Source organism: Diospyros lotus, chromosome 8, assembly GCF_014633365.1.
Source record: "Diospyros lotus cultivar Yz01 chromosome 8, ASM1463336v1, whole genome shotgun sequence".
Classification (NCBI taxonomy): Eukaryota; Viridiplantae; Streptophyta; class Magnoliopsida; order Ericales; family Ebenaceae; genus Diospyros; species Diospyros lotus.
This window is the reverse complement of record NC_068345.1, coordinates 3,610,530-3,631,125: the sequence shown is the minus strand read 5'-3', so window position 1 is coordinate 3,631,125 and position 20,596 is coordinate 3,610,530. Positions and strand designations below refer to the sequence as shown.

Here is a 20,596-nt window from a genome sequence, read left to right as displayed (position 1 = left end):
TACATTCGCTGATATCCGCTTGTATGTCTTCAAGAACCCAGAATGCCCACCCGAACTTCCATCGTGCCCCTCTTGGATCAATGTAGGAATCAAAGTCGATCCCTTAGGCAAGTATAATCTGCCCTTGAATAAGAGTTGATTATTGGCCCACTGATAGTCGGGTTTGGCCGACGGATCCAGCTGTATTTCTCTGATTAATTTCTACAATTCCCCATCTGCCTCCACTTCCTTAACCAGCTGTTCCAGTTGAATAACCTTAGGAACTGTTATTGCCAAAAGACCAGCTGAGTGATTGATCCTAGATAGGGCATTTGCTGCCTTGTTCTCCCACTCGGGCCTATATTAGATGTCAAACTGAAAGCCCATCAGTTTCAGCAACCATTTTTGGTGTTCAGGACTCACCAATCTTTGCTCCATGAGAAACTTCAAGCTCCTCTGATCGGTGCGTATGATAAACTTCTGGCCCAATAAATAGTGCCTCCATTTTTGGACAACGAACACTATTGCCATCAACTCCTGCTCATACACCGACTTATTGCGGCCGTTAAGATTAAGTGCATGGCTGTAAAAAGCAATGGGGCGATGCTCTTGTATCAAAACAGACCCTAAGCTGGATCCAGACGCATCCGTTTCCACCTCAAACCGTTTAGTGAAATCTGGTAATGCCAACATTGGTAAGGAGGTCATAGCTTCCTTCAACTGCTGAAAAGCTTTCTTCGCTGTTTCATCCCAACCGAACCCGTTCTTTCGTAGTTTTTCAGTGAGAGGCCAAGCCAACTTCCCATAATCTTTCACAAACCGTCTATAGTACCCTGTCAGTCCCAAAAAACCCCGTAATTCTTTTATCGACCTTGGCCTTGGCCACTCAAGCATGGCCTTAATCTTGGACTGGTCAACAGCCACCCCTTCGCATGAGATGACATGGCCCAAATACTCCACTTCTCGCTGCCCAAACTGACACTTTTTTTTGTTTGCGTAGAGTTGGTTTGTAGCCAACACCTTCAACACTTCCTTCAAATGTTGCTCATGTGCCCGCAAGTCCTTGCTAAATACCAAAATATCATAAAAAAAAAACAACACGGATCTTCACAACTAACCTTTGAAGATCTCATTCATGAGGGACTGAAATGTTGCTGGCGCATTGGTCAGCTCGAAGGGCATGACCAAAAACTCGTAGTGCCCCTCGTGAGTACAAAATGCTGTCTTCGGTACATCTTCTTCCTTAACTCTAATCTGGTGGTATCCGGCCTTCAAGTCCAGCTTTGAAAACACCATGGCCCCATGCAGTTCATCTAACAACTCATCAATCACTGGGATAGGGAATTTATCCGGCACCGTTACTTTATTCAAGGCTCGGTAATCTACACAAAATCTCCATCCCCCATCCTTCTTTCTTACCAACAAAACAGGGCTGGAAAAGGGACTAATACTAGGTCTAATAATCCCTGCAACAAGCATTTCTCGTATTAGTCTCTCAATTTCATTTTTTTGAACATAGGGGTAACGATAGGGTCTCACACTTACCGGAGAAGCTCTCGGTTGTAAGTTGATAGCATGTTCTCGTCTCCTCCTTGGTGGCAGCCCTTCTGGATCATTGAAGACTTCACCGAACTCAGCCAACACTTGTTGGATACCACCCTGTGTGATAGCAGTGAACTCCCCACAATTTGCCGAAAGACACCCTAATTCAAGAAGCACACCCTCCCCGTTGTCCTTTAGTGCTTTCATCATGGCCTTCAAGGTGACAAGGGTTTTGCTTAAGCTGGGATCCCCTTGCAATGTGACCATCACCCCTCCTGCATTGAATCTCATAGTTAGGGACTTCCAATCAACTTGTACCTTGCCCAAGGTTGCCAACCATTTCATTCCTAGGATGACATCCGAGCTGCCCAGCTCTAAGGGAAGGAAGTCCTTGGTTATTTCCAAGTTTTGAAGAGAAAGAATCACCCCCTTACAGATTCCGCGCCTTGCACGGCAATCCCCGTTCCCATGATCACTCCGCAACCTGCTGTCCTTGACCTTGGCAGTTCCAATAACTGTACCAGCTCAGCTGAAATGAAATTATGCGTAGCCCCGCTATCTACAAGTACTACAACCTCATGGCCAGCAATCTTCCCTCGCACTTTCATGGTTTGGGGTGGGGTAAGCCCCACCACTGAATTCATAGACAATTCTATCACCTCTCCCTTAGCCTCCTACACTTCCCATTCCCCCCCTCCTTCCGTCTCCTCTTCTACCTCCAGCTCATCTTTCTCTTCGTCATAAATCACCATGACTTGTAACTCCCTATTTTTGCAGCGATGCCCAATAGAATACTTCTCATCACATCTAAAAGCACAAGCCCTTCTCCTGTTTGGCCTTCAAATCTGCCTCACTCAGTCTCTTGAAAGGCAGATTACTCCCCTTACCGGCAATCGGATTCCGGTGTAGCACAACCGCATTGGTTGTTGTTGGCTTTGGCCATGCTGGTGGGGCAACCGTGCTCATCGATCGGTGCTGGTTCAGAAATGGGTTGAAGTGAGTTGTTCCCCTGTTTTGACCACTTCTGAAAGAGCCTTCTCTAACTACCATGTTCCTTTCCTCAATTCGTTGGGCCACTTCCATTAGCTAATCCAATCCACTCGACCTTAGCATTCTCAGTTCCACTTTGATTTCCGGCTTCAACCCATTGATGAATTGGCCCTCCAACAAAGCCTCTGGCATGCCTTCGAGAGGTGAAGCCAATGTCTCAAAGCAAAGGCGGTACTCTCTAACTGATCCCCACTGCTTAAGGGCAAGGAATCTCTCCTCCAGGGTCCCCTCATGCGTGGACCTAAATCGGCTTCTTAGCATCACCTTCAGCTCCTCCCAACTCCGTACCCGCCTCCGCCTTTGTTCCCATTGGAACCATGCGAGCGCTGGCCCATCAAAACAAAGGGTTGCGGATTCCAACTTCTCCAGCTCCGACAACTGATTAACGATGAAGTACCTTTCGGCCCTGAAGATCCAACCATCTGGATCTTCTCCCTCGAAGATCGGCATTTCCAGGCGCCTCCCTTTGTAATCGGACCTTCCTGCCCCTTCGACTCTGTCATCCCTGTCGCCTCTGCCCATTCTCACTTCCGGCGTTCCCTCCATGAACGAAGAGGATCCCTACGGCAGCTCTGTCCCCTCCCGCTTCCCTTTTCACCCTCGCTCCTGTTCATCCCAATGCGCCATCAAGAGAGCGAATTGATCCATCAGCATGGCCATATTTTTCTCAATTCCACTCACCTTCTGCACTTCCAACTTCAGCGCATCTAACCCACTGTACAACCCATCTATCCGCCCTTCTAGGTCCCCTACTCGGTCACTGAGGTTCACCATGGGGATCGATTGTGTTGCTCTAATACCAAATGATAGATTACTGAAGATAATCTACCTTGATTTACTGTAAAATGAAGAGAATTACACTGAAAAAAAGTAAGTAAATGAAGGAAAATGAACTTTCGAGAGGTCCACACTCTCCTAATATCTCCCTTACTTCCGAATCCCTTTCTATTCTACTATCTTCCCTATTTATATGTTGCTCCAGCTATGCTCCTCTAACAGAATCCGTATTACGCACATGCCACCTGCCTGCTCTCCCCATAATGCCCTTCAACTGTTTTTGTCACTTTCCCCCTCTCCCAATATTCTATTCTGCCCCTGCTTATTTCGTCTTTCATAACGGAATTGTATGGGTCTTCCATCAATGAACTATGTCTATTTCTCCTTCTCTAATCCTTAACGATGTTATGCACGTTCCTCGTCTATCATACAATCTGTTGTCTGTCAGTAAATTAACCTTTGATCATAATTGTCGACTTAAATTTTGGTCCTCCCATTGTGAATTTCAAGATTTAACCTCGGGGAAGATGATTGGGGGTGCTAAACAAGATGGTGGCCTCTACTTCCTCAATCAAGGATCAACCTTTGAAAGGCAAGACTGATAGACTTGTTTCAATTCTATTTTTGTGCCTAGTGACAGTAAATTTATGTTATGGCATGATCGATTAAGACATCCCAACTTTCTATATTTAAAGCATTTGTTTCCAAAGTTATTCCTGAATAAAAATCATTTGTTTTTTCAGTGTGAATCTTGTGAATTAGCAAAACACCATCGTGTTGTTTTTCCACCTCAACCATATAAAAAATCAAAACCATTTACCATGATTCACACTGATGTTTGGGTTCCCTCTAGAGTGGCAACCTTTTTTGGAAAACGTTGGTTTATTACTTTTATTGATGATCATACTAGGGTCACTTGGGTTTTTCTTTTGAAAGATAAATCTGATGTTGAGAATGTGTTCCAAAATTTTTATAATATGGTTCAACCACAATTTCATACTCAAATTAAAATTTTTCAGAGTGATAATGGAAAAGAATTTTTTAACAATGTGTTAGGGAATTTTTTTGATAAGAAAGGAATTGTTCACCAAAGTTCGTGTAATAATACACCTCAATAAAAAGGGGTGGCTGAAAAAAAAAAAAAACAAACATCTCCTAGAAGTCACTAGAGCTCTAAGTTTTAAAACTAAGGTTCCTAAGTATCTATGGGGAGAAGTTGTTTTAACAGCCACTTACTTGATTAATAAACTTCCTTCACGAATTTTGGGCTTTAAAACCCCTTTACAGGTTTTCGCTAATTATTTTCCAAACAATCGGCTAACAACATACATTCCCTTAAAAGTTTTTGGCAGTGTGGTCTTTGTTCATAATCATGACCCAAAACGTTCAAAACTTGATCCAAAGGCACATAAATGTATTTTTGTAGGTTATCTTACTAATCGGAGAGGTTACAAATGCTTTGATCTAGTTTTGAAAAAGATGTTTGTCTCTATGGATGTCACTTTCTTTGAAGGAACCTCATACTACAGCAACTCCCATCTTCAGGGGGAGAGCAGCACTAGTGAAGATGGTTTTCTAGATGGTTATGATTTAACTTTCGAGTTTTATAATGATGTTCCTCACAAAGGGTCACCGGAATTAATGGAAACAAATGAATTAAATGTTGGAAATGATGAATCTTCCAATAAACAAATGCCATCTCAAAATGGAAATGCTGAAACTACAGAGATGTGTGCAAAACGGTATAAAGGTCTTATTTATTCAAAGGAGTATCAAGCATAGAAAAGGAGAGGCACCATTCCGCAGCATCACCAAGAATCTAATCAGAGGTTGGATCGTGAAATTCATGATAATTCTTCGAAGACTCCTGAAAATAATGCTCTAGGTATTTCTGAGTCAAGTTCTTCAAGTCAAATTGATCTTCCCATCGCTCTTAGGAAAATTGTTAGGTCTTGTACAAAACATCCTTTGTTAAATTTTATATCTTACAATAATCTTTCATCTTCATATTGTGCCTTTATCTCACAAGTGTCTAGTGTAGCTATTCCTAATAGTATCCAGGAGGCTCTAAATGTTTATGAGTGGAGAGAAGTTGTTTTTGAGGAGATGAGAGCTCTGGAGAAGAATGCTACTAGGGAGAAAGCGGATCTACCGACTGGAAAAACAACTGTTGGTTGTAAATGGGTATTCACTGTAAAGTACAATTCAGATGGATCATTGGAAAGATACAAGGCTCGCCTAGTAGCTAAAGGTTTTACTCAGACATATGGAGTGGACTACTCTGAGACGTTTTCCCCAGTAGCAAAGCTAAATACAGTTCGGGTGCTCTTATCAATGGCAACTAGTCTTGATTGGCCTTTGAATCAGTTAGATGTGAAGAATGTTTTTTGAATGGAGACTTGGAGGAAGAAGTTTATATGAAGCCTCCACTTGGTTTCTCTGAGAAGTTTGGAACTAAGTATGCAAGCTAAAAAGATCTCTATATGGTCTCAAACAGTCTCCCAGAGCATGGTTTAAAAGATTCACAAGATTTGTTAAAGGCTAAGGATATAGTCAAGGACAATCTGATCATACTCTTTTCACAAAGAGATCCATCAAGGACAAAGTTTCGATTTTGATTGTCTATGTGGATGACATAATCTTGACTGGGGATGATATAAAAGAGATGAGCAGACTGAAGCAGAGCCTAGCTAAGGAATTCGAGATTAAAGCCTTAGGCCAACTAAGGTATTTCCTCGGAATGGAAGTGGCAAGATCAAAAAAGGGCATCGTGGTGTCACAATGGAAGTACATTCTTGATCTTTTGAAAGAAACTGGGATGAGTGGTTGCAAACTTTCAGATACTCCAATAGAAGTCAATACTAAGCTTAGAGAAGTCAAAGGTGGTGTGCTTGTTGACACGGGTAGATACCAAAGGCTAGTTGGGAGATTGATTTACTTGTCACACACTCGTCTTGACATTGCTTTTGTTGTGAGTATGGTGAGTCAATTTATGCATTCCCCGTATGAAGTACATCTTGAAGCTGTGTATCAAATTCTTCGGTATCTAAAAGGCATACCAAGAAAGGGACTCTTCAAGAAAAACAAGAAGAGAGGGGTTGAGCTGTATACCAACGCTGATTGGGCATGATCAATTATTGACAGAAGGTCAACTTCTGAGTACTGCACGTTTCTATGGGATAATTTGGTCACTTGGAGGAGCAAGAAACAAAGTGTTGTTGCTAGTAGTGCTGAGGCTGAATTCAAATCAATGGCTCAAGGAGTTTGCGAAGTTCTTTGGCTAAAAAGAGTTCTAGAAGAGCTTAAGAGGCCAGTGAGTTTTCCTATGAAGTTGTACTGCGATAACAAGGCAGCTATCAGCATTACTCCTAACCCGGTTCTACATGACAGGACAAAACATGTTGAGATTGATAGACATTTCATAAAGAAAAAACTTGAAGAGGGAATAATTTGCACTCCGTATGTACCAACTACATAGCAAGTGGCAAATGTTTTAACTAAGGGATTGTTGAGACAGCCATTTGAACTTCAAGTTAGCAAGTTGGGCATGATAGATATCTTTGCACCAACTTGAGGGGGAGTGTCGATAAATCATGAAAGCTAAGATTTGGGTGTTGGAATTTTGAATAATTTAGGAAGTCAGATTTCCTAGGATTAAGGGGAGAATAAATCAATCCCTGATTTTATGTGATTCTAGGATTAAACTTTTTTGTCCTTCTTTTCCTATTTATGTGAGCTCTGTAACATTGTTTTAGTAAGAATGAAAAAAGGAGAATGAGTGCGTTTCTTCTCGTCTTCTTGTTCCTCCATATATCTCTACAGAAAGAAAACAAAAAAAAATTGAAGGTATCAGTCTTATCAAAATGATGAATTGCATAAGCATTTCATAGGGAATAATTAGTAAGCTGTCTGCATCCTATTTTCCATTTTCTGCTAGAGCCATATTTTTGATACCTGTCTCTTGACATAATCATTTTTACTCATACACTACTGAGCAATAGAAGGTGACGAGCGTAGTTGTAAAGAAATTCATCTCAAGTATAAAAATGAGCACCATAAAAAAAAGTATAAAAAGAGCACCATTTGAGTCATGTATATCGGTTGCCAATTGTCATTTGTCATTCTGATACTTCTACTCTCTGAACTCATGAAAATAACAACTCATTCTAATCCTTGAGCAATAAACTTGATTTATATCATCAAATAACAAGTGCCTTTGAACTTACATAGATATTTGAATTTATTCTGACTCATTTATTTCTTGAATTATCTTACTTGTTTGTGCAAGCCAAACATTGGATTAACTATCTGGCAAAAAAAAAAAAAAAAGGGATTGGATTAACTAATGATTGCGGAGTTTAGGTAGGAAGCACTCTAATATTATGTACTTGCCTTCTGAATCTCAACATTTTCTATTCCTTAACAATTTTAATCCTGTTTGTATGTTTTCTTTGCTTCATTAGCATTATTTGCTCCAGATTAAGTTTGTTAATCCTCCCAGTTTTACATTGTCAAGCTACCAACTGGGATACAGTTGAAGAAAGTATTCAAATACAGGGAAGTTTTGCATAGAGGCTAAAGGTCTTGAAGTGCTAGAGGTCTTTGGCATCCATTGGGAGATATTTCCTGCGAAAGGAATTTTATTTTCCAATATAAAAATATAAGGTTCAGATGCTTCTGTCCCCCCTGGCTTTGGCTTTCTTTGATATGTTGATTGGTTTAGATTACCCAATGTGAAATATTAGATGCACAGACACTTGAATGTAGATCTTAAAAGATTTAAGTACAAGGATCCTTGTGGAGAAAACAAATAGGAAAGATTTAAGTGATAGGGCTTTGGCTGTGGCTATTGGGCCTGGGAATTGCAAACAAGTTTAACTAGCAAACTTTTTTCCAGGGAAGTTGAAATCTTCCTACATTTTTCATTGAAGTTAGGGAAGTTTCTTTGTTACAAGGGTTGGTGTATTGTTCTGTCATAGAAAAGATGCCTCATGGCCTTCATCTTTTCTGCTTTTATTAAAACGGAATTTGTATTTCTTACAATAGGGAAGATGGGCATTCCCTCACTAGAGGTTGCGTCATGAAGGGCATCCAACATAAAAATTTTGACACATTGTTCTTTAGCACATGTTTGTATTGTCAATGTGACTTTTAGAAGACAATTGAAATTATGAATGCTATGCTACCGACCCTAACTTAATCAGGATAAGGTGCTATGATGATGACGACGATGACAATATGGAAGATGGGAAAAATCAAAAGGAATTAACAAAGGTCTTGGCATTTCCCTTTTTCTCACAATACCATACAGGAAGACCCTGGAGAATGGGCAATTAGTGGATATTCTGTTGTGCAAATTGTATAGGCACATCAACTTTACCAGGTTTTCTGATCATTTTTTCTGCATGTCCTGAATGACATTGGTAGTGCTTATTATAATTCTATTGTTGTGGGCTCATTTTTTTTTTTACATTTTTTTTCTTGTTGCTTATTTTTTTGTTTGTTGATATTGTTCTAATTTTACTCTCTCTCTCTCTCTCTCTCTCTCTCTCATAGTTCTCAGTATGTATTTCTTTTGTTGTCTAAGTCAATTATATCACCAATACGCTACTATTGTCAAAGTAGTAGGAGAAAGTTGCATCTCATCTCTGCTATCTCTTGAAACTTGGAATTCTATAGTCCCTTGTTTCACACTAGAAATGTCTAGTTTATTGTTATCGATTAGTTAATATGTCAGTTCAACTTGTTAAGCAATTCCTTGAATTGCAGTGCAACAACAAAAAGGAGAACATGACATACTATTATAAAATATTTGCATCCATATCCATTTCCTCTCTTCTGATACCTGTTAGGGGATGTTTTCTATCTTAGTAAGACAAATAATAGTTTTTGCTTTGGTTGCATTCTTGGAGATGCCCATTAGTTTTTCCGTATTGTCCTCTAGAGACAAATTATAATCCATTCCCGTTTCATACCTGGACTTTTCATGAGGCTTTTTGTCCTATGTAGGTAATTGAGCTGTCATTTTATTCTTCTTTTCATCTTTTGTTTTTCTGTTATGTCTTGCTTAAACTATTTCTTTTAGATTCCTTGATTCATTTAGTCAAACTTTCTTCTTGCCACTTTCTCTCAATGCAATAGTATTTGGTTTTACACGGCCTTTGTTGGATGTTAACGTGACTGTTTCAATGCTCAGATATACGGTTGAGAAAATCCCACTCTATGATTCTGCAGAGGATGAACCTTCAGTAAAACTCCCTGAACTTAAAAGCTCCTATAGACCTGAATTTCTTGCAAGTGAGAAGAATAATTTCTCTGTGCTAATGGATGGTGTGGCATCTGGACATCAGTTGGACCCTACTGCTGTTCCCATGGGAGGTGTGGCAATGAATAGAGCAAAAACTGAAAGAGAAGAGAAGTTTTTTTCGCAAGCCACTCAGCATGCCTTTCAAGCAAAAAATCCAATGATATCTCGAATTCGAAGTAACAGTGCTTGTAGGAATTATCAAATTGGATCAAGCCCTATTGCAAAGAAAAAATCACAGAATATTCCTAACAAAAAGCCAAAAAGTACAGGTGGAAAACAAATTGATGGAAAGTATGTTGCCCAACTTTTTAAATCGAGGGAAGCACAGGAGGAAATCATGAAATGCGAGGTACAAGCTGTACTTTTAAACAATGGCAGTGTGAAAAACTGTTTTTTCCATGTCTTTTAAATTCATGACCTTTTCTTTCTGCTCTCAAATATTTCTGGTTTAGTTTTGGGAGTGGTCATGAGGCCTATTTGAATCAGTTAATATGGCAACTCAATACCCTCAAGTTTTACTGCTTTAATTGTCTTCTAGCAAGGTCATCCTTTCCTTAATTCTTCTTATAGAGTATAGGCGTATTTTCGTTTCCATCTGTAGTTCGTTGTCCTTCATTATATTTTTCCTTAAATTTATACTTCTTTTTTTCTAATGCTTTGATGGAGGGCGAGCCTTGCTTCTTTGTGACCAGAAGGTAATGGGCCTCAAGTTGTGGATTTGCCCTTTTTGGGAAAAAAAAAAAAAAAAGGAAAGATTGTGTAGAAATACAACCCCCACCTGATCCTTGCAAAGCAAGGAGCCTCATGCATCAGGAATGCACTGTTTTACTGCTTTGATAGCACCTTGATTTAGAGAAGAGATTCTACGGACCCTAGTAATTCCTTGAGCTGACCTGGACAAAAGCTTTATGAAGATATTTGTTGCATGGAGGCCTCACGTGGTCCATTACCAAGCTTGCCAGACCACCTATCCAATGGAATGCAGTTTTATGCTTTAGTCGGAATCTCTGTAGTTTCAATCCCTTGACGATCCACTCTCCTAAATTTGCTCAATACTGTTTTCCCATTAGAATTTTCATAATAAAATTGGCATTGCATGCACTATCTTTTTCATACATTCCCCAGAGTGAAACTCAAGTTCTGGCCTATTTTTGGCCAGTGCAGTTTGTGTCTCCACGACATCAATAACCAGGGAAATGATATCAACATGGAAGCAACAGAGATGATGAATAATTTGAAACTAAAGAGAAATGGGTTTTGTCTAGGGTGATAATACTGTTTCCTGAATGTAATCTAGCCTCACATGCCTTATTTGCTGTAATTTTATGCATTACTCTTATTTATGAACCGTGATCAATATTATGACTGCACTCAACACCGCTGGAAAATTCTTTTTGTTGCTTGGAACCGACCACACACACACACAAGTATACTAGTCTTCCTGATAAGGTCTTCCCTATCCCTGACCTCATGTTGTCATTTTGTTACAGGAAATCAGAACCGACGCCACCTCAAAGCTCAATTCCTTGTACGATGAAATTCGCCCTGCCATTGAAGAGCACGAGAGGGACCGCCAAGACAACGTGGATATCAGTTTAGCGGAGAAGTGGGTGGAAGCCAGCTGCTCTAAACTGAAAGCCGACTTCAACCTCTATTTCTCCATTGTCAAGAACGTTGTCTGTCCGCATCCTCTCGTGCCATGCGATGAATCCCAACCCCAACCCCAAGCCTCTGAAGGCGACGAGGCATGTGCCAACCCAATACCAGAAGCACAACCTTTTGAACGCGATGCGATGGGCAAGGCTGCTTTTGGTGATCCAAAACCAGAAGCAAGACCTTCCAATGAGACTGATGCCAACTTCTCAACAAGTTAACTCCCAGTAATATGCTCCGCTCACCCAACTCTTCTGAGGATTCATATATATTTTTTTATCTAAGATCATAACCCGTGCTCAAAATATTCTAACAAACTCAGGCATTTTATCCTGATAGTTTGGCCTATGCCTCCCGTAAAATCCTATTTCTCTATGGTCCCCTTTTCAGGCCTATTTTGTTCTTCATTTCTTCTCTTTAGACAAAAGAGTTCAACAGAGTCTTCTTCCTAGAGCAGGATATTCCAATCATTGAACCAATTATCATTTAGTTGCAATGCTATTTAACTCTTTCTTTTTTCTTTTTTTGAGATTGAGTGCTAATGGAATCTCAGCTAAGCTAGTTTGGTTTGGTCAGATATGATGACATGATGTTATTAATTTTCAATTTAAGATTGTTGTTTTTTGCTTTTATGTTTTTATTATTCTTCTCATAGTATTGTATTCCTTTGAAAGTAAATTGTTATATATAGAGATAATTGAATGAATAATGAGCTATTTATACAAAAAGTTCATAAAATACTAGTTAGATGGAATTATTTTCCAAACTACTAGTTTGTGAGTCATGTCAGTGACAAGAAGCAAAATGAATGTGTCAAAGTGCTATCATAATTATTGAACTATTTTACTGTCTGAATGTTGATTCATTCAACTTTTTTAACTCTTTATTTTGATTTGAGTCTTTCATATTATGTATTGTAAATGATATTTTACTTATTATTAAAAATTAAATTAAGTGTAGCATGTTAAAGATAAAGGGTGCTTTAATTAACATTTTGTTAAATAAGATATGATTTTGGTTTTGAAAACGAAAATGTTATTATATATATATATATATATATAGATAGATAGATAGATAGATAAATAAAAGAGAAAACTTGTCAATGTGTTATGTTAGGCACCAGTCCACCACCACACGACACGATTTCAAAGTATATATAAGTAGTAATAATATAATAATAGTTGTCCTTCAGTTGCAATTACCTAAAACAACCAAACAAAATCAACTCTCCTCGATGCCACCGATATGAGCCGTCCGACCGAAGCAGAAACATTCAAAAGAAAGGGAAAATTCTAGTGTAGTGTACTCACACCTTTCAGTACGCTGAATCAATCATACCAAAGAAAGATGATTTATATTTGGCTTAGTCTCTGGACTAATAAAAAAAATAGCTTTAGGGATATTAATTAAATTATGATCACTGTTTATTTTTGGACAAAATAATTTATACACTTTTAATCCCTGACTTAACAGACATTAACTGAGACGTTAACTTTGTCACGTCACTTACACATCACTCTTCAGTACTGTCATGTCACTACAGCTTAATGCATTTTTTAGTTCCTGAACTAATAAAAAATGATTTTAATAATATCAACTAAATTGTGCTCACTATTAATCCTTGAACAAAAAATTTGCATACACTTTTAGTCCCTGACTTAACTGACGTTAACTGAGACGTTAATTTTGGCTCGTCACGTTGTCACGTCACTCATAATATCCACATCTATTGTCCATATTTTTATAAATAAAAAAAAAAAAAAAAAAAAAACGTCGAGAACCTAATGGTCGGGCGACTGGCTGCCATGACCGTCAGCTGTTGGGGGTCGGGGAACCCCAGAACCTTGGTCCCCAACCCCTAGCCGTTCCTTGATTGCTGGGTTTAGGGTTCCCGACCCTCAATCGTTCCGAGGCGATCGACAATGGCTGAATCGACGACGGGTGTAGAGGCAAGAGTGGTCCAAAACGAGGAAAGAGGGAGAATGGGGAAAAATGGCTCCCTATGGCTGCCCACAGCCATGGCTGGGTGTGTGTTGAAGTTATTTTTTTTTTTTTAATAAAAATATGGATAGCAGACATGAATATTATGAGTGACGTGACAGCATGACGAGGCAAAATTAACGTCTCAGTTAACGTCGGTTAAGTTAGGAACTAAAAGTGTATAAAATTATTTTGCTCAGGGATAAATAGTGAGCACAATTTAGTTGAAATCCTTAAAGTCATTTTCTTTATTAGTCCATAGACTAAAAAATACATTAAGCCGTGGTGACGTGGCAGTGCTGAGAAGTGACGTGTTGATGACGTGGCAGCGTGACGAGGCAAAGTTAACATCTCAATTAACGTCAGTTAAGTTAGGGACTAAAAGTGTATAAATTATTTTGTCTATGGATAAAAAGTGAGCACAATTTAATTGATATTTTTAAAATTATTTTTTTTTATTAGTTCAAGAATTAAATTATGTATTAACCTTTTATATTTCACAAATGACACCAAAATTTAATATAAAATATAAACTATATTAAAAAAAAACTCTTTCTTTCGCAGTCGCAAGACGCTTGGTGATTAACTCACGCACGCCCAAGCCTAACGTTGACTCTAGCTGAAGTCCAGCAACAGCTCTTCTTCCTCGAAAAGCCCCGTTAATGGTGGCGTCTCCCATTCTGCTTTCCTTGTCCGCGGTCAGTCAATTCTCTCCCCGTCCCGCAATCATCCACAACGTGCTCTCCCTTTCCCCCGCCACGTTTAACCCTTTTCCGTCTCTCAGACCTCCCCCCCCCGGAATTCCTCCATGGATTCTGCTCTCCAGGGCGTCCTCTCCGCCGCCGCCAGCTTCCTCGCCGTCACTATGATCTTCTTCGTCATCTTCGTCCTCTGCAAGGAGCGCAAGCGCCGCGATCTGCCTGCCCTGGCCCAGACCCGGACGGTCCCCAACTCGGAGCTCTCCTCCATCACCGTCAGCGAGAGCGCCTTGTTCGACCCTTCCCTGAACCGACTCTCCATGCCGGAGCTCATCAAGGCCACCCGGAACTTCTCTCCCGACCTCATCATCGGCGACGGTAGCTTCGGCCTCGTCTTCAAGGCCCGCCTCTCCAGCGGCGTCACCGTCGCAGTCAAGAAGCTCTCCGCCGACGCCTTCCAGGGTTTCCGCGAGTTCCAGGCCGAGATGGAAACACTAAGTAAGATCGATCACCCCAACATAGTCACCATCCTGGGCTACTGCTCCACCGGGTCGGACCGGGTCCTCATCTACGAGTTAATCGAGAACGGCAGTCTCGACCAATGGCTGCTCGACACGTCATCCTCCGTCCCCAGGTTACCCCTGTCCTGGGAAGCCAGATTGAAGATCACTAGGGGCGTTGCAAAGGGTTTAGCTTATATGCATGGTTTGGAGACCCCCATAGTTCATAGAGACATTAAGGCTAGTAATGTGTTATTAGACTCTGAATTTGAGCCCCATATTGCTGATTTTGGGTTAGCTAGGAGAATTGAAGGATCACATTCCCATGTTTCCACCCAAGTGGCCGGAACAATGGGCTACATGCCGCCGGAGTACTTCTACGGCTCCACCGCCGCAACGGTGAGTGGGGATGTCTACAGCTTTGGGATTCTGATGCTGGAGATTGGCACCGGGCTGCGGCCCAATTTGCCGCTGGGTGCGGAGGAGGCGGGCGGGAAGGAAGTCAGGCTGGTGGATTGGGCTCGCAAAATGGTGGCTCAAGACCGGCAATTGGGAATGCTGGATCAGGGTGTTTTGAGGGACGGCTTGAAGGAAGCCGCGGTTGTGGAGTTCTTCAGGATTGCTTGCTTGTGTGCTAGTGAGACAAGTAGGGATAGGCCGGAGATGAAGGAGGTGGTGGACTTGCTGAGTAAAATCCCGTCATGAAAAATTGCATTTTAGGGCAGCTGTGGAGGATCCCTTTTTGTTGTTGTTGCTGTTCTTGTTGTGATGCTTCTTGTTCCAGTTGTCATTTTTGTGCATGATCTTGAGGATCAGGCGAGGTCGTGAAATGGGTGTAAATAGCCTATGGAGCCGAGTGGCAGAGGTAAATTATGCAAGCAATATTGTTTCTAGTTCAATGATGGTGTAAAGCATGTTTACAGACGTTGCTAATTTGAAGATAAATGTGATATTATCATTCATGAGGCATGCTTGATTATTGTCTCACAATTACATGTTCTCTAGGCAATATGTGAGTGGGTTTCACTTCATTCAAAGATTAAATGCTTTCTACCGCTTCTTTACTTGATTGTTATGCATTACATATAACACTTAGCCTTCAATTGGAAATTTATTTCTACTTACAGTCAATAGCCAATTTTTTAACTCAAAGCCCTTGCCCATACCTTTAGAGGATTTCCTTTCCTTTCCTTTCCTTTAAAACCTATAGTGATGAATGAATCACTAGAGAATGATTTAGATAGATGGTTTATGGAATGATTTAGAGAAAGGAAGCATCATTTGGTTTTCACTTTGTCAGTCTACAATCTATGCAATGAAGTTTGTTCTTAGAGCTTGTACTAGTGTGTCTACTGTCTAGTCCTCATTTCGTTTGCGTTCTAAATCGAGTATGGTCATTGAAAGGATACAACCAGGTTATAGAGCTAAAAATGGCAAAGGTGAAATGTGTAGAGACCACCATTGATCCTAGTTTTATGTTGGTGTAGACTGTAGAGCATGCTTGGATTTCAAGCACATTGGTTTGGATCTAGATGATGATGGTTTACAATGTGATGATTCATGTAATCTAATATTCATAGAGTTTGTTTCATTTACATAAATCTTTTATCCAATTCTCAATTCTTCATTTCCTATCTGTGAAATGGGTGCTTTAGCCTGGAATTAGATCTCATTGTTGATAGAGTGGATTTAATTATAAATGTCAACATTTCATTATTGTCACTCTAGTTGTTGCCATGGGAGTATTCCTTGACTGATCTTGTAATTGTGATGGAGTGGTGTATTTAGCAAATTCTTTACATGCCTATGCAAGCAATCTGTTGCCATTAACCCATCAATACCCCCCTTCTTACATATTATGACGGTAGAAAGATAGAAATGAGATTATTCATAATAAAGTAAATATGCTATAGTGGTTTTTGTTAAATGTATGGCGTGTGAGATATAATTAAAATAGTTTAGTCACGAGAGAAGAAGACCAATAGAGAGTTTTACAAAGAGAGTAAATAGAACAAAACAAGTCTTTGGCAAAAAGCGAAGGAATAAATACCAAACAAAGTTTGGTGAGAGATTTTAGGAATGACAGCGACTTTATAAAAGAAAAAGAAATTCAATGAGAACCACTCTAACCTTATCATAAATATTTAAATTTTTAATTTTTTTTTTATATGGTCGTATACTCATCTTTAACATTCTCACATTTGTTACACTCACATTTACACATATTAATACTTTATTGTTCATTTTGTGTCATACTACAAACCTATCTTATAAAATTTTCTTGGCTCAACTCAAGTGTGAATAAAGTTTGTGTTCAATCTATTGAAATATTAATTTTATGCTCTTAAGGATTGCTCATGTGGTGATCCATCCCTCCTAGTAAACACAAGTAAGTCATGTGTTCAAACTTCTTCATACCTTTTAGTGTGAATTCGCGTAATTTTTTATATAAAAAAAAAGTTTTTTCTACCAAAATTAGTTTTATCTTTGTAAAGGTTAGAGAGCATCATATTTATAAGTTTTTTTTTTTTTGGTTTTAGGTTTTAGGTTTCTTTATAATTATGATGTGTTCATAATTTGGATTCAAAACCTTATCATTCTTATTGAAGTTTCTTTGATAAATGACAACCTTAAACTCATAAAATAAGCTTATTACATTACACATTGCTTGATTAGAAATATTCTATTCTAAATAAAAGTTATATTCATTATTTTAGAAACAAAAATAATGCATAAAAATAATGCATGAAATACTATTTCTTTTATAATTCATAAATATAAATAATTATCATTTTATTACTCTATCAAAATTGTTAATATGCACTATGACTATATATATCAATAAAAATTGGGTAAATAAAATAATATATTATTTCTTGTTTTACCTTATATCTATTTAAAATTTTTAATTTTATCAATTTTTCTCCTAATCTTTAAAATATGTTGCAAACCAATTAATTAAATTCAAATTTTGCAGAGATGAATAAATCAAGGTTATATAAAAGGGTGCTATAAATATTTTAAAATAGTTGACTAAAAAATTATATCTTTTAAAAATTTATATTGTTATATCTAATAAAATGGGTCCAAATCCACGAGAAAGAATCTCAAAAGAGATGAAGCCAACCCCTCAGGGTAGCTCGAGCAGTTGGGATCTAGGTGTTGGGTACTACCAAGTTACGTGTTCTATTCCCGAACAGTGCGACATTGTGTCGCTGTGTTACACGAGAGGTCATGGGTATGGGTCTTTGACTCGGACTTACCTTGGTCCACTTGATTGCCCGATTTGGGTAGGGCTCGTTGATTTATAGGGAAAGGGTAACGCTCATGGCAAAGGCGTCGCTAGGCGGGACCCCCTTGATTTCCAACATTAATGAAAAAAGAAAAAAAAAAGTTAAGGCCTAAAGGGCTATTGGGAGACCTTCTTAAGAAAACAAACCTTGTGTAACCCTCCATGGATTTCCTAAGTGATTTCGAGTAACCCTCAAAAAGGATCTTTCTCTAATCTTTCCTTTTCAAAAGAAGAACGTGAAATTCTTTTTCTTTTTCACAGGGGCTAAGACACTAAATCTAGTTGTAAAAAGAATGCTTAGTATAAATAACTCACTTCTTGATCTTCAACTCCTCAATCACTATGAATGTCCTTGATTAGTGCAATGTGACGTGTCTATTTATTTTTCTCCTAACTCGAAATGAAAGTGAGTTTGAAAAAGAATCTTAGAGTGTCTATGGTTGGATTATGAGGGTTTCTTTAACACTTTCTTTTTTCTTCTCATCATAGTTATTTCACAAAAATTTGCTATGACAAGAAAAAAATGGGAACAAACACATTTGGAGAGCATAGTACAATAGAGAGTCGTATGATTTGTTTGGAAAGAATGAATCGCTTCCAAAAAGAAATTTATTGATTCTCTTTTAATTACTTAGACCATAGATTGAATAATTTATTGAGTGAGTCAAGCTCAATATTGATAGTAATTCCCGTGATAATTTCAATTTATTTCAATTTCTCAACCCATTGCTAGATGTGTAGGGGTAACACTTTAACAAACCTCAAACAAGACATAACAGTTTGCTTAGATGTGTGGGGTACAATGTGATGATTTTCTATCCATTGAGTTCCTTCACATGCCAACCTTGAGAGAGAAAAAGAAAATTTTGATTTTATCATGTGATTCATATTTTAAGTGACGACATCATGATTATGCTACAAGTGAAACCCTAATTAAATATATACAAAGCTAGGTACATAAATTTGAGAACAAAACATCACATCACATCATGTTTCCTTAATTATCTTTAAAGAATTTTGACTTTAGAATTTTTTTTTTTTTTTCAATCCCTAAGATTGAAATTTTAATTAATTACCCCTAAAAGTTACTTTAATTATTCTAAACTTTAAAGTCTAAAATCTTTTAATAAACATTTGTGTTAAAAGCCTTTTAGTATCGAGAGAGGGGTTTGACATCAGGAGTTTTGGGGGTTCGTGAACATCTTTTGAAAATTTTCTTTGACAATCGTATTATCGATGTTCGGAGTTGGTCAACCGTGATTCGTAGCCCTGTAATAAAAAAAATAAGTACAAATGCAAAAAGGAGGAACCAATGAAAACCAATAAGTCACACATAAGAAAGTTTTTACGTGATTCAACCAGAATGATATTTAGTCCAGACTGTTCTCTAGTTATTCCGGCAGAATAACATCATATCATTCTTATTGTTCATTTTCTTACAACGGTGTTTTTAACCCCTATTTATATTGTGGGGTGTTTATAATTTTCACAAAATCCATAAATGGAATGATAATGTCACGGGAGACAAAATGTCCTTATCAATTTCATAAAATCGAGAGTGGATTCTGTATTTCTAGGGATCTGGTTTGTCTCAAGTAAAGTAAGTAGGTCTCGCCCCCGTTTATTCAGTGATTTTGTTGTTATGAGAGTTGAACGATTAGGCCAGCAAGTTAGAAGCATAGCTGAGAGCTCGTTTGGTTAAACTAGTGAGCTGGAAGTATCGCTAGAAGGTCGTTTGGTTCTGCGGTCTAAGCTCAGGTCTCAGCGCCGTGTGACCTTGTTCTGACAAGCTCAGCCTTGGGTCCATTGGACTTCAGGAGATTAGGTCGACCTGCTGAGTCGAGTTCAACCCATAAGAAGTGGTCCAAAAAATGCCCATAACACATATATTATTATATATATATATATATATTTCTTTCATTTAGTCTAGAGGTTTGGTTTGTATCATCTTTTTCTGATTTTCGTTATGTGGCTCGAGATATGTCTCAACTTAAAGCCATTACCGCTTTTGTGATATTTTTTTTATTTATAAAAATAAAAAATATAAAAACTAAACTTAATAATGATTAAACAACTTTTGATTTACCAAACACGCTCTCAATCATGTCAAATAACCTTTGATTCTGCTCCAATTGGGGCGAGGCAAGTCTTTGTGGATTCAAGGTATTTTCCCAACATTGGTTTCACGGACATGATAACTTTTTTTGAACTTAAAAATAAATTATTAATTAAGATAAATTAATTAATGTTATTAAAATACATATTTAATTTTTTTATTTATTTTTATTTTATCCATTTCTCCTCAATTTAAGAGAGACGAAATGATTTGAAGAAAAAATAATAAAAAATATTTTTGTCTATATTTATTAACACTCTTAAATTATGATTTAGTATTAATAAACTCTCCTCGATCTAGAAATGAAAAGGATAAATTAAGGTTCGATGCCATGAAGATTAATGCTTCATACCCATTGGTAACTATTATATTATAATGTACTCGAGAGCGTTATTTCAGTATTTTTATTTTTGAAATGCCAAAAAAGTTAAAAAAAAAAAATTAGATTATTTTTGTAATTTTAAAAATATTTTAAGATTGTTTTATAATATTAAAAAAATATTATGTCATAAACTAAATATTAGAAAGGGAATTTTTCTTTCTATAACTCATAATTTTTATTTTTTTTAGAATTTGTTTGAATACATTATATAGTTTATGTTTATTTTTAGATTAAATAACTATTTTTTATATTAAAATTTATATTTATAAAAAGAGACCCTTATATTATTTTATTTACACAATTATGTTTTTTACTTTTTT

At 37.9% G+C, this 20,596-nt stretch overlaps 2 protein-coding genes across 4 annotated transcripts in view; both read left to right on the top strand.

Annotated features, from left to right (window-relative positions):
• The window catches only part of LOC127807440 (histone-lysine N-methyltransferase ASHH1), a 65,177-nt gene extending 53,237 nt beyond the window's left edge, over positions 1 to 11,940 (top strand). For 2 of the 3 annotated variants that reach the window (XM_052345280.1, XM_052345279.1), the window contains 2 exons: positions 9,545 to 10,004; positions 11,146 to 11,940. In XM_052345280.1, coding sequence (XP_052201240.1) covers positions 9,545 to 10,004; positions 11,146 to 11,529 — 844 coding nt within the window. In that variant the 3' untranslated portion in view covers positions 11,530 to 11,940. The remainder of the gene's footprint in view (positions 1 to 9,544; positions 10,005 to 11,145) is intronic. The other variant, XM_052345281.1, reaches the window with a different exon arrangement.
• A 1,922-nt stretch (positions 11,941 to 13,862) lies between these two features.
• Positions 13,863 to 15,479, top strand: LOC127807205 (leucine-rich repeat receptor protein kinase EMS1). The gene has a single exon (XM_052344881.1). The coding sequence runs from the start codon at positions 14,097 to 14,099 to the stop codon at positions 15,189 to 15,191; it is 1,095 nt and encodes a 364-aa protein (XP_052200841.1). The 5' UTR covers positions 13,863 to 14,096; the 3' UTR covers positions 15,192 to 15,479.
• Positions 15,480 to 20,596: the final 5,117 nt, after the last annotated feature.

Coding starts and splice junctions, on each gene's coding strand:
- LOC127807205 (XM_052344881.1), top strand. CDS start 14,097: ATGGATTCTGCTCTCCAGGGCGTCCTCTCCGCCGCCGCCAGCTTCCTC.